Raw genomic sequence first — 15044 nt, 5'->3', positions numbered from 1 at the left:
GGAGGATGGACTGGAAAGGGCTGAGACTTGAGATTGGCCGACCAAATAAGAGGAGATTTTTCATATCTTTTTCAATTGTAGGTATGAAATTAAACTTGCACAAAATGCCAGAACACCAAAATTCAAACACTGTCCTCTCTGTCAAAATTTTTTTCCATTTCTCAGGACTTTGTGATTACTCAATGTTCAAGAATGACTTAAAAATTCTCATGTAGGGAGGCTAGGTGGCGTAGTGGATAAAAATTCTCATGTAATCCAGTGCCAAGTAATGTCCTCAAACTTAAAAACTTCCCTTTGCTTAATTATTATATTTTACCAATAGTTTATTTTTTAAACACAATTTTCCAAATTCTGAGAGGTCAGAGAATCATCACTGTGAAATCATATTGTACTTTTTTTAATTTTTGTAGGGTAATGAGGTTAAATGACTTGCCCAAGGTCACATGGCTAAGGAAGTATTGTATGTCTGAATCCAGCTTTGAACTCAAATCCTCCTGACTCCAGGGGCTCTATCCACTGCACCACCTAGCCATCTCAATCACATTGTATATTAATCAGTACATCAAAGGGAGGCAAGAAAATTGCTAAATGCTGAATTTTCCAAAATTATGAGTAGAGCTGAAAGAGACCTTAGAAATCTTTTGGTATAAACTTTTCCTCCTATAGAGGAAGTAAAAGTCCAGAGAAATGAATGAAAACTTCTTAAAGCCTTTATTAAGCACTATGTGTAAAAAGACTGCAGATAGAAACAGAAAAAGCAAAATAGTCTCTTCTTTCAATGAGGCTGCATTCCAACATCAGGAGGCAAGATATCTAGGAAATTTCCGTTGCAAGTAAAATGGAAGGACCCATGATCCTTAAAGTACAGTAGTAAAGGTTCTTCTTTAGGTTTTTTTTTTTGCTAGGTAATGGGGATAAGTGGCTTGCCCTAGGCCACACAGCTAGGCACTCATTTAGTGTTTGAGGCCAGATTTGAACTCAGGTACTCTTGACTCCAGGGTTGGTGCTCTATCCACTTCGCCACCTAGCCACCCCAACGTTTCTTCCTTAATGTGATTTCCACTAATAAAAACATATCTATGTCTATGGCAGTGACAAGGACTTTAAAGATGAGGATTTTCTGGTCCCCTGAGAGCAACTGCAGATAATATTACTAGGTCTTATTCTCATTTTCTCCCTCTCCTTACCATGTGTTTGGACTCTTCTACTCTCCTAGACTAGATCTTCTCACCTGGATTAGAAATTCAGTAATGTCCTAACTGACCTGATGCACTCAATATCATTGCAGTAGCTTTGACCTCATCTACTTCAGTCCTGAACAGATTTGTCCATCCTTAAGGAGTCTGGTGAGCGCCCAGTCCTGGGGTGGTCCTCATAGTGATGGATAACTTTTAGGTGCTTTAACTCTACTATAGGTCAGAAATCCTAAACTCTAGCAAGCCTTAATGTCCCAACAGCAAGGACTACAGTTACTGAGCTATAGTCCCACCATTATAACTGATAGGGCTGAACTGCAAGCAGGTCGGTGGTGTGAAGTACAATGGTATTCCTGGAACCCTCAGCTCTAAAATAGGGATAATAATAACACCTGCCTCACAAGGCTGCTACGATGATCAAATAAGAACATTGGATAGCAGTTTTGTAAATTCTTAAGTATGATATACATTCAACTATTATTAGTAGTAGTAGTAAAAACAGCAGCAGAAGCAGAGGCAACAGTAGTAGGAGCAGCAGCAAGAGTAGTAGTAACAATAGCAGCAGTAATAGTAGTAGTAGCAGTAGCAGTAGTAATGTTAGTAATATAGTAATACAATAGTAATATCAATAGTAGTAATTAGTGTTTTAATAGTAGAATTAAATTGAGTAATAATCCAAAATGAGAAGTCCAAATACATCACAATTCACATCATGAGTAAGACCATCAATGCATTGATATATCAAACATTGGAATAGGTAATTCTGCAATTAAAATTAGTCAAGCACCTAAACCCATTTCTGCTGAGCCTAATCTTGGTTCTATATTAGAATAGTAGCATTTTTGTGGACTGCAGAGAATACAGCAGTGAGGGTCATTGAGTGACAGTACAAAGTGGGTAAAAAGGTATGAATTCTTGGTCCCTGGACAAATGAACAAAATCTATACTAAAAAAGAGAAAAATATAGGTAGATAGAGGCTGTGCCTTACCATGGGACTCAAAATAACTTTACTAATAGAACTGACTAGTCTTACTAGCACTTATAGTTCTATTTTACTGACTCCTCCTACTGAGCTAACTAGTTGTCTTTTCAAATACAATTCTACAATACTACAAATACAGTCTTATAACTTCAGGGTAGTCTTTTTTTCAAAGAGTAAAAGAGATTCTGAATGGGAAATGGAATTGGGTTGAGAACATATATATGATTGAAATGAAAATGGAAAAGGAAGAGGGAAATATATTCTCTCTCTTCTTCTTATAATCTCTCCAACTGAGAGATGAAAAATAGGCTAGAATTTTCACAAGCAGTATGTGCAATCATATATAAGTCCAATGTGTTTAAATTTGGAGATTCCTATTCAATAAGTACATAGAATGTGTGAATGAGTAATTTCTGAATATACTTAGAGAGGAGGAGGAGGGGAGCTATATAATACATAATGGACAGGGTGGTATGGTACAAAAATTTCAAATTCTCTGCTAGCAAAACTAAGTACAGCTTGAACCAGATGAAAATGTAACTGGGAAATGTTTAACAAATACTAATAAAAATACAGTATGACATAGATTATCTTAATTTGCCTTTTAAAATCACAAGACTTTATCCACATTCAACAAAGACAGAAAAAAATTAAGTCTGCAAAGACTTCATTCTATTTGAATTTTACATCACTACATCTCAATCAGATCTAAGAGACAGAACAACCTGGGTTCAATTCCATTTCTGACATTTATTAGCTGTGTGATCCTGGGTTTGTCAACTCTCATGCCCCATTTAACTCTTTAAGACAGAGTAGCAGGAGTTATTCTACATTAATAGAGAGATTTTCTCACCAAAAGCTCTTTGCACAGAGAAAATCACAGAATTAATACAAAAAAATAAACAATCAACAAACAAACAAATGAACAAAAAAGAGAACAGAATGAATGACTAACTCTTCCCTTCTCTGTGTAGCTACAGAGTAACATAAGTTAATCCGCAAATAGCATTTCTCCCTTTTCTCATCCACTTTTTCCCCATTTCTCATATATCTAACTATTCCCATACTTAGAAAACAATCATGTGACTAAAAGTGTTTAAAACAAATTTAAACCAAGAAAGTTCTCAAACCCATATCATCACCCTTTCTACAAATTACAAAGTCTACAAAATCCTATGAGTAGTTAGGGAGATATCAAGTGAAAGTGATTCATATTGTACTCTGAAGGCAGTCTGAGTATGACCAGAGTATTAGAGAGAGGAGTAAAGTACTGTAAATAAGGCAAAGTAAGGCACAGAAAGAACTTAAATCTCTGTGACTAGGTCAAAATCATTTGCAGAAGAGAATTCCAGAGTCTCACTGGCAAGTAAACCAGCCAGTGGAGGCAGCTGCCCTCTGGGAAAGGGTAGAAGAAAAAGCATTTAAGCTGACAGTAGATTGCTGGGATGGCACTAAACCCTGTGGCAACTGAGATTGCTCCTCAAGATGTACCAATGCCAGAGGGTGTCTCTAAAAAATCAAATACACTGAGGCAGTCAAACAAATAAAATTAAAGCACAATGAGTAGTGTGGAAGGCAATATGTCTTTGCCTTATGATAGCTTAGTTATCATGATTCTGAAGTAACATTTTAGTCAATTTATTCAATCAGTTCACTCTGACTGAATACATGGCAACAAAACAGGATTAGCTGCAACTTTGTCACTCAAACTGTTGGCAGGTCATCCTGCAGGTCCAAGCAAGAGCTTCCCCAAGCAAAACAAATTGTTCATTTGTCTAGTTGTTTCATAATGCTACTGCCTGGCTGGATATTGGTGACTGAAATCATCATCTCAGGGAAAGAAAATATGACAAAAAAAGCAACAGCAATGAATTCTTACCAAGTTACTTAGATAATTTATGGAGAAATTTCAATGTTGAAAAAAAGCAGGACACTATTGGAGGCAGTCAAAGTCTAGGGTTCAATCTTTATATATTGATCTTCATACAGCAAAACACTTCTTCACATGGGGTAGAGTGCTAAATAATATTGAGCTGGCTCACAAATCCACGCTGAGAGGCCAAGTGAGTGTACAGAAGGCTCTGGGCCAACTCAGTACCATTAAATACTAGAATCTCACAGTATACGTTCTCAGAAAAAAAGCAAAATAATTCTCTTTGTTCTACTTGAAGGGTAGCACACCAGATTTAGATATTTCTCTTTGGGTCTCAGGTCTTATACATAAAAGCGTAAGGAAAATAGGACTAGAAGCAGTGTGGTATGGTCAAAAGATTGCTGGGGCTGGGAGGGACCTGAGACACTAATTAGGTAGTTGTGTGACGATAGAGATGTCACTAAGCCTCTCTGACTTGATTTCTTTAGTTAAGAAAAACTGGGATAATAACAGCAATAGTACTTGCTTTAAGGGGTAGTTTGGAGAAACAAATGAGATTATGTAATTGTGATATTTTTTCAAAGTTTAAGACATGTATGTTATAATGATGATTATCTTATCTATAATTAATAACATCAAAATGTAAGATAGAAGTAAAATTTAAATTGCAAATTTAGCTGTACTACAGATCTCACACACATATACACACACAAACACACAAATACACACACACACACACACACACACACATATATATATATATATATATATATATATATATATATATATATATATATATATGTTATCATGCAGACATTCCATCCATGAGCAAACCTAATTTTCAGTGAAAGGGAGAATCTTGACATTTTTTTAATGACATCAAAATGAGAACAAAGCATTTGGATTAATTCCTAAATCTATTAAAAACACTCTCTATACATTCTGTTTTAAAACTTGAGATGTAGTGTCAAGAAATGATTATGAAAGAAAGCCCACAGACGCACGATAGTATGGAACCTTCTATTTGATGAATTAAGATGATGACAAAAATATCATTTTGAATATAATTATGGATATAAAGTCAAATTATCACTAAAATAAAATTGAGGTGAACAAGTCAACATTTCCATGGTAAACACAAGCACTTAGAACCACTAAAATTTGGGATATTTTTAATATGATAGCTCCATTTTTAAGGATCCTTATAGAATGCATTTTAAAAAAAAATTATAGAATACAACTCAAAATTTAATGTTGGAGAATATAAAAACCCTGAATTAACAAACTTAATTAGTATATCTATGAGTATATCTATGTCTAAATTTGTCTAAAAAAGACTTTCCATATATTCATATTTAAAATATATAAGTCATTTCTCACTTTCCTTTTCAAATAAGCAATGATTCCAATAAATGGATTATTTACAATAGTCAAGATATGTATTTGGGGGGGTGTCTGTGTATATATCTATATGTAAACATTTATATATAGTGCATATATATTCAGATATACATACATTTCTGTTTAGATGTATATTCTAGAGAAATTCAGTTACTTTACTATAAGGTATATTATATAGAAAGAAATCCCTAGGTGCTCTATGATTTTTAAGTCTTTTTTTTTAAGAAGGAAAATTGGGAATGCTACCACTGAGCTCTGAAAATATAGATAATACTGCTCTCTAGGATCCCATGTTTCCTTCATATTTTTGATATCTTTATCTAGGCCGTCAACATTTTTTTTTACCCCATACCACTCCTTTGACCATTCTTCCATAACCTTTCCTGTCCTCCCTAGACTCCAATATTCCCCAAGCTCACAATTTTTCTTTCTAGCCTTTATGTTCTTCCACAAACTGCCAGTACTGTTGCACAGACCAGAGTTCCCTAACTAAAGATGGTTATTGATGTGCAGTACTAGTTTTTTAGTGCAGTAGCAGAATCAATAAACTAGAAAATACTGCTTTGTCAGGTTTCACCAGAGCATTCTGGGAAATTCTTTACTGTTTCAGATGGCTACAGAAACTCTTCTTAATGTGTGAGAGCTTGAACTGGGCTTTCTCTGGTGAGAACTGATGCTCTTCTACCCTCTAGTGACTACAACAGAATAAAGCAAAAGTTTAGGGATTTTTTTTAAGAAAATAAATCATGATATTTTCTCTAATCCAATATCATTATTTGATGCCTTTTAGTTTTAAAATATTCTAAGGCATTAACCAGAGCCTTGGGAACCAAATGATCTGCCAGGATAATATAAAGCCTTATCTTAACCTATTTTTAAAGTATCCCAAAATGCAAAGATTAAATGTCAAGACACAGAACAGAACTTTGGCTCTTCTGAAAACCAAAGAGCAAATTTCGAAGCACTAATTTTTTTTTTCTTGTAAGCTTCTAGTAATTATGAAATCCAAATATCTTTTTATATATATTTAGGTCCATACTCACATTCCACGTATGTTAGTGCTACATACTTATAAACCTTGCATACATGTATATGTGTAGAAATATTCCTATTTTAATATGATAATATATAATAGAGATGATATAATTCGGTTGTCTTATTCACAGTTGGAGAGAACATGTTTTATGTAGTTCCCCATCTTTACATTATATCACATACACAGACTCAACAGATACAGTGCTTGATAATTTACTTGACAGAACAGTTTTTAGATGAACTTAATAATTAGCCTAAATTTCATATTAGTCAAGTCAAAATTGTTTTGAGTTGCTGAATTGTTTATTTATTTCTGTCTCTCCACTTTTCATATCTTCCAGTATTGGTATTTTGCTAGGAGTTAAAAAATATAACTTTTTTTCAAACATATTTTATGATTGAAAAGATTGTTTATGACATTGAAACCTACAAACATTAAAAAACAAAAAAATCTTGCAGCAAATAAAACTGAATAAATAAGTTAGAACATACATACATATATCATGATTTGTATATGTATGTATGTATGTATGTATGTATGTATGTATATTCTAAAAAAATTCAGCAGGCCTGGACGAAGAATTTTGAAAATATGCTTTCAGAAGATAACATTCATTTTCTCAATTAGCATTCTAATGTTTGCTTCTATTATTACTAAAGTTAATTTTAAAAAAAATTAAAAAAACTAAATTTCAGTTAAAAATATAATTTTAGATTTTAAAATTGTTTAATTCCCTCTAATTATAAGAAATGCAAGAAAATAAATGTATCAAAGAGTGAGGAAAACATTATTACTGAAAATAATAACCAATTGAGGAAGTATTATTGGTTCTCCATTGAACCACATGCTATCTTTTTATTCATTTTTGTTTACTATAAATATTATATAAATGTTTGCATATAATTTATTCAATAAACACAACTAGAAATGTATAATACTTCTCATTTATAAGAAAAAATTACATCAGAAAAACATATATTATGAAACTTAGAATTTAGTTTATTTAGGCTATGACTATATAATAGAATCAACTAATCAATTTATAAGAAAAAAGTATAGTTACCTTACTTCCACTTAACCTTTTCCGATTTGACCACCTCTAAGAATTGTTGAGTAGGATCACCCAAGATTTCATGTAAATAAATGAAGGGGAAAGAGTAACAATACAATTGGTTATAATTTTAGTTTATAATGTTAGTAACAATAAAATGGGTTATAATTACTATAGTCTGTAGTAAATTTACCCGAATTAAAGTGAATGAATTTGATACAAAGATGAGCATTACTTTAACAATTTACAGAAATTATTTCAAAAATAAAGATATTTTAATGAAATGATTTTCTAATAATTTCCAATAAAAGATAGGATGAGGGAGTTAAAAACAAGTTCATTATCTATGTTTGAAATTAAATAGAAAAAATTCATGTAAAATAATTACATTTTTGTACTAAGCTGAAAAAGAATTTGTAAAGATAAAGATTTAACCTTCCAACATAAATTCGGAAGCCAATATATGAACTCTACTTGACTTCATTTATTAATATCCCTTATAAAGATGACTGAAACAATCAAATGTGTCTACTGTTTAGAAATATAACTTTAAGAGGTCTCAAATAAAGAAAAGATTGAAATGTTTATTTTGAAAGAGTTAGAAAAAGAATCTTAGGAATGTGTTTGTGTGTGTGTGTCTGTGTCTGTGTGTATATGTTATATATTTTTATGTGTGTGTTTGCATGTAATACACACATATATGAAGAACCTGAATCATTACTTAATGAATAAAAAAATGCAGACTAATTTACATAAGCACTGAGGGAAACACCATTATTTCAAATAGCAGGAAGCTTTACCATATACTCTATTTTAACACTCATTTGTCATACCCAAGTTGTTGAATGTATTTCTTAATTAAAATTCTCTTCCAATACTACTCTTTCATTATTCCTATTGCTCTCTGATTTAGTATGGCTCCACTCTGGTTAGTTAAACGACTAACTGGTTGCTAAAACTTGAATAAATGCTAGCGATTACATTTTAATTAAGGATATAATCAAGCATACTACATTTACTATTATGAATATGATGGTGGGTTTGTTGGAGCGAGGAGGTGACTGGGCAAATTATATATTTCTTTCTCCAAATACATTTTCTCAACAAAGTAAGAATTAAAGTATAAGTAACTTTTGGAGGAAAATGAAATATTTAATAGACAAACTTTTCTTATTTGTCATATTCTTTATTAAAAGTCTATTTCCACCATTAAAATTTCAAGTTCAACAAAGGTATTAGACCATATGTGCAGCACATTGTATGATAAATTTCTTTCTTGGTAAATTATTTTTCAATCAATTAGATTATAAATTTTACAAATCTATTTCTTTAAGATTCCAAGTACATTGATAACAGTTCTATAACCTCCAATTTAAACTTCCTCCCACAAAATAATGTTCTTGCATATGTTCACTCCAACATAAACAGAGTTAAATTTCTCATGGCATCACAGTACCTGATTATCTGCAACAATTTGTCACAGACCATATTTCAGATAGCTTCAACTCAGGCTATTCCAGGAAAGTAGAAACAAATCCAGAAAATTCTGAGATACACTTTAATCCATATATGCCTAGAAATTTTACTATCTTATAATAGTATTTAAATCAGAACATAAGTCATTAAAAGTATACTTAGATATTTCCAAATCAGAAACATTACTTGGAAATCATACATGCCATTCATTGTTTCCAATGACAAAAGTAAACATATCCTGCACTGAAATGTTATTTTTAAACAAATTTAAATATTATAATAAGGCTGCCATATTCAGCAATTCAAATCTTACATGGAATGGATTAATTCTAAACTATTTCTTGATGATTACGAAAAATAAAACACATTTACTAAACTATTTAAATAGTTTACAAATAAATATATATGTTCTGCTTTAGTTTGGACTTTTGTGCTATTAACAGGAGCTCCTTGTAACAAACCTCCCTCCACCAGGCCCATCACTACCCACTCTATAACTTACACCCTCAGTGAGTTGTCTTTGTATTAGAAATAAAATTTAAATAAAATTAATAACCCTTAAAAGAGAATGACCCTATGTTCATCAACTTTCTCATATGTTCAGTGGCACTGAGAAAGTCTATCATTTTCTTTTAAAAATACACAGTATTTTCAGGGGCAAATTCTCCAAATTAAAAACTCCTTTTAGAGAATCTGAAATGTAAGATTTAATTTCATACTAAACCACTTGTTCTGCATTTATTGTTTGTAGCAAAATTATTATGAGATATGTTCATTTCAAGAAATTTGAGTGAGAAAAACCAAGTCTAACTAGGAGATCCCTGGGCAACTGATGTTTCATCAGATCATTTTAATCTTCTATAAGCTTAAAATTTTTCCTGAGGACACAAAATATATTTTAAATTCTGTAACTACTTTAAGCTATTTCAGTACCCCAAAAATAACAGATGCTCAAATAAGTTAGACATAAAAATAAGGAATTGACATTCTGTTTGTGGTTCTGTCAATGATTCCAAAAGAAATCTTCGGAAGGTTACCTTACTTTGATGCTTCAGTCTATCCATATGCAAAGAGCTACCTACCTATACTGAATATAAAAGGACATTTTTATTCTACTATTCTTATATAAGAGATTAGAAATTACAGGTATCATCTTTCACTTTTGCTATAGACTACACACTTATGTGATTATATTAGATAAATCAAAATTTCTTGTACAATTATAAAAAAGTAATTAACTAAAAACAAAAATTATAAAAGGTAAATGAAGAAAAACAATAAAGTTCAACAATCAGCTGCCATCTAAACGTGATGTCTTTTTCCAATAATTGCTCCCTTCCCAATATAAAAACTTTTAAAAATCAGATTTCAGCAATTTATCAATTTAGCAGCAGGCTACGGATTTGCACAATTTATTCTAAAAATAAAAATTAATAAATGAACCCACATTTTATCCTTTTTTTTCCTGGAAGGCAGTGATATTTTTAAATTACTTTACATCTTAGATCCATCACAGGTATATTTTTATTATAGTCTAATTCTCTAAAAAGAGTCAACAAATCTTCCCTGAATTTAAAACAAGTTTAAAGGATACATCCATATCATGCTTCATAAATTCTGTGATAAAATCGCTATTTGTTCATTATCTAGAATTCTTGATCTAGTAATAATTTAATCACAATGTATTTTCATTCACTTATGGAAAAATTTAATATTTCAAATATATATCTTGAAGGAGATATGAATGGAAAATATGTTGGTTAAAATAAACCACAGTTCTCTGAGTTTATATTTTAGCACTGTAACAAACATACAATGCAATATTTAAAGCAAGGAAATTATTCCTCACAGCTGAGCATTGCATGGGTCATTTGAAACCTAGCATAAATAGTAAACAAAACTGTCAAAACATACTTAGAGTCATCATTCAGACTATCATTAACATAACCCTAAAACCACAAGTTACTTATGTTCTTTATAGTTTTCAAAAATAATATGCACATTCAAAATTGAGATATTTTCACTTTAGAGCTAATTCTTCTAGGGAGAAGTATTATATTCACTCACTGAAAAATTAAAATATACTTTTATAATAATATATTTTATACTACAAGGATGAGAGGCAGCATAATGTAATATGTACAGAGATGAACTTTATATCAGAAAGACCAGGATTCGAATTTGAACTCAGGCACATATTGGCATTGTATTACTGGATAAATAATATAATCTTTCAGTGACCAAAGCAAGTCTTTAAGACTATAGATGGCAAAAGAAGGACTTGAGCTCAATGACAAACTATATTAATTACCAAGAGATCTTCTACACTAATAAAACATAAAAATTAGTGCACAGATCTAATTATTTAATCTGATAGCAAAGTAAGCAAGGAAGGAAGTCAGCATTTCTTTTCATGTCCATAGATTCATTACTTACATTTCTCTTGAAATCCCCTTGTTTGACTATCAGGTTTAGGTTTAAAACAATAACCCCCATGTCCTCTTCTAAACTGTTTGGGTCTTCCAATTTTAAAATATGTTCAGTTGTTCTACAAGTAAATAATAATAAATAGCATTAGTATTTTCACATATACCAGACCAGAAAATTTAGAAGTTTTTAGTATATATATATATATATATATATATATATATATATATATATGTATGTATATATATATATATATATTTAGTTTAATTATACATATGTATAATTACATCAAACTAGAAAATTATGGAAAATTCTTGTACTTCTGGTTTTGAACTCTGCTATAATACCAATACTATAGCCCACTTCAGCTAAGGAGAGGTACGGGAGGTGGGGAGTAAGAGAAATAGAAGGTTGAGAGAACAGATCAAATCAACTAACCAGTTATCTCCTCACTTTCCCTATTAGTTATTTTGATGACATTTGAGCTTTAGCATAATGATTGCTCTTTATAAATCATGTCACATAAGGGATTAAAAGTCCAATCTATTTTTTTTAACTAAATGGTATAATCTCATTTATCTGCTATATCACCGATGATTTGACATTCATCTATATTTCTTTTATATGGAATAAAGCTACTAAAATTCGGTGAAAATGAGAAGCACAGATAAGTTGTGGTAAGAATTGTCTCATTTCTCCTCCTATGTTTATCTTGTGAAAATTATTTTAGAATAGATACAGTACCTATTAAGCTCAAGGTCACTAAGGACTACAAAAGCAGAACCCATAAAGTCAGATGTAGTAAGATCTCGATCATATACCTGAAAGGGAAGAAAATAAAAATCATCAATAGTTTGCTTATAGTTATCAAATATATTAATATTATTATTAGATAAGCTATGCCAGTAACTATGAATTGAATTTTTTAAGCTCAGCATATAATATATATGCAGTTATATAGAATTCTATTTAATATACTATATTACTATTAATAGTATACTATATTATTATATAGATAAATATACATATAAAATATATTATACTACTTTATGATTAGTCATGTTATATTATATTTTGTATAATATATGTGTATTTGCTTGTACAATGATATTGTACAATTGAACTTTATAGTTTCTCTTCATTTACCTTTTATAATTTTTGTTTTTAGTTAATTACTTTTTTATAATTGTACAAGAATTGTACAATGATATATGTGTATTTCCTTAAGACAAAATTAACAGATCCCAAGGACAGGAAGAATTCACTTCACCTCAAGGATTTTGCCTCCCAACTTTGAAACATCAAAAGAAAAAGATCTAAAGTCCAATTCATATGCAAAACCATTTTATATACTTCTTTTCATATGCAATATTCAGGTAGATTTTTCCCCTTTTGAAACATTTTCATCAAATAAATGTAAATTTGCTAAACACACCTGTAGCAAAACTTATCTGGCTATTTCCACACAGCTATTAGGCCAATTGTTGCTTACAACTAACTGGTACCTTAGCATTTTGTTAAGTACAAACACATTTCTAACAAGAAACCTTCATTACTAAGCATAGCTACATCAGAGGTAAGAACTTTATATTCTGAAAGTTAAAATGCAGAGAAAATTGTCCTAATTAAAGATTTCTGTTCATATCCCAATAAACTGGGTCCAACAGCCATCAGTATACAGAATACAGAATTTTGTTCAGTCTTCAAATCTGAAAGCATAGCACTTGAATATAGTCTTCATTTTATCATATTAATTTTGTCCTCTATTCTCAACAGAGGAAATAAAAGGGGAAAGCAGCAGTAATACTATAATGTCACATCCATAGTTGGTTACCTTAACTCGCAGCTTTTGATCAAGGCTTTGTATTGGCAATATAACTATCTCATCCCAAACTGGGTTCAGGTTCTTGTATATGACTTTGCTTTTATACAAGGTCTTTCCATTCAGCTTAAATTTCACATATGGATCACTTGTACCTTTAAAAAGAAACCAAAAAGGAATAGGAAGAAATAAAGATATTTTTTAAAAATCAAGGAATCACCAAACAAAGTCCTTCTATGCTCCCTCAAGACTCAATGCACACTCAATGCATAAAGTCTCAATGAAAGTACTCCTATATATGGAGGGCCCCAGGGGCCAAGAAAGAAAAAAAGATGAGAAGTGTCGAGATAAATGACATTCCTTTTGCCCCTTCAGTGTGTAGAATCTGAATAGAGTTCTCAGTTTTGTTCTGTGTTGTTTTCTTTTCTTTCTTTCTTTCTTTCTTTCTTTTTTTTTAATTCAAGAAAAAAACATTCACAGGCACCAAGTGACAGTGTCAGAAATCATGGGAAGAAGGCCGTACCTCCCAGGAACAGCGGGGTGTCAGGCAAAAGGGAAAGAAACCACTTTAAAGAGAATGGCCAGATGGTTGACTCTACAGGACCTGCAGATTCTTTAAAAAAAATCTCTGAAGCCACTGAGATTCAAAAGATGGGACTGAACAGCGTTCACTGAAAAGGAGGGCGTAGAGATTAAATTGACAGTCAATATCTCTTTTTGACTCTCTGCACCTGGAATAAAGCCCTAACATATTGTTCCACAAGAGCCAGCTGAACTCCAAACCAGTTACTCAGCTGGCCAGAGACCTGACATCCCTGACCTGCAATGGCACCTACTGCGGAGCTTTTAAACTGATCCCCAAGGGGATTAAGAGAATCGCTTATAATAATAGCCCCTGAACCCAAATTACAATGAAAACATGAGGAATGGTCCAATACAAAAATGTTTTCGACATTCAAACAACCAGAAAAAAAAAAAAAACACTGGCAAACAGGCAAACTGTCGGTGTTACTATAGTATCATTAACTACACATATGAGGAAAATTTGAGAATTCAAAGGCATGTACCAAAACTATTTTTTTTTGGAAAATGTGAAGAAAATTATGCAGGAATTCCCCAATGCAGTTTTTAAAGTATTTAAATGCTTTATTTTTAAAATTTATATGTTTTATATATATATATATATAAAATCATGTATAAATATATATTACATAACATCATAAATATGATAAATAAATATATAATTAAATACTATAATTATATATTACAACAAATAATATTAATGAATAATGATTACTATTAAGGAATATCATTTTTAATTTTAAAAGCATGATAATGAAATAGAAATAAAATAATATAAATACAACATAAAAATAAAGTATCTAAAATATTTTAAGAATCTTAATATAAATTTAAACTTCAATGTAAGAATTATGTATATGTTTATAAATATATTTAAAATGGATATGAAAATTATCTTTCAATAAGTATATATAGAAAATGCTTATATTTCTAGAAATCAGGTGTAATATCATAGACAGGCTAAAAAGACTTTTTATTTTAAAAAATCAATTTAAATAATCTATCACAAAACATATAAAATCCTTCACTCTTAATCAATTATTCAATCTGTATTTGTCTTCAGCCCTCTTTATCTGTTTATTTAACCAAACCATTTTGTATTATTGAATATATGTGTTATTGACAAGTGATTTGCAATTATTGAAGTCATTTCCAATTATTATATTTAAGGAGGAAGTTTGTCCCACAAATGGTCAA

At 30.9% G+C, this 15044-nt stretch overlaps 1 protein-coding gene across 5 annotated transcripts in view; it reads right to left on the bottom strand.

The window, feature by feature from the left end:
* The window catches only part of MCTP2 (multiple C2 and transmembrane domain containing 2), a 266381-nt gene that overhangs the window by 149095 nt on the left and 102242 nt on the right, over positions 1–15044 (bottom strand). For 4 of the 5 annotated variants that reach the window (XM_074234162.1, XM_074234166.1, XM_074234165.1 and 1 more), the window contains 4 exons: positions 13278–13420; positions 12188–12264; positions 11453–11564; positions 7553–7588 (listed from right to left, as the gene is read on the bottom strand). In XM_074234162.1, the coding sequence (XP_074090263.1) occupies positions 7553–7588; positions 11453–11564; positions 12188–12264; positions 13278–13420 (368 nt within the window). The remainder of the gene's footprint in view (positions 1–7552; positions 7589–11452; positions 11565–12187; positions 12265–13277; positions 13421–15044) is intronic. The other variant, XM_074234164.1, reaches the window with a different exon arrangement.

This window comes from Macrotis lagotis, chromosome 4 (assembly GCF_037893015.1).
Source record: "Macrotis lagotis isolate mMagLag1 chromosome 4, bilby.v1.9.chrom.fasta, whole genome shotgun sequence".
In the NCBI taxonomy this organism is placed as follows: Eukaryota; Metazoa; Chordata; class Mammalia; order Peramelemorphia; family Peramelidae; genus Macrotis; species Macrotis lagotis.
Note: the sequence above shows the minus strand (reverse complement) of the source record. Positions and strands in the feature narration are given on the sequence as shown.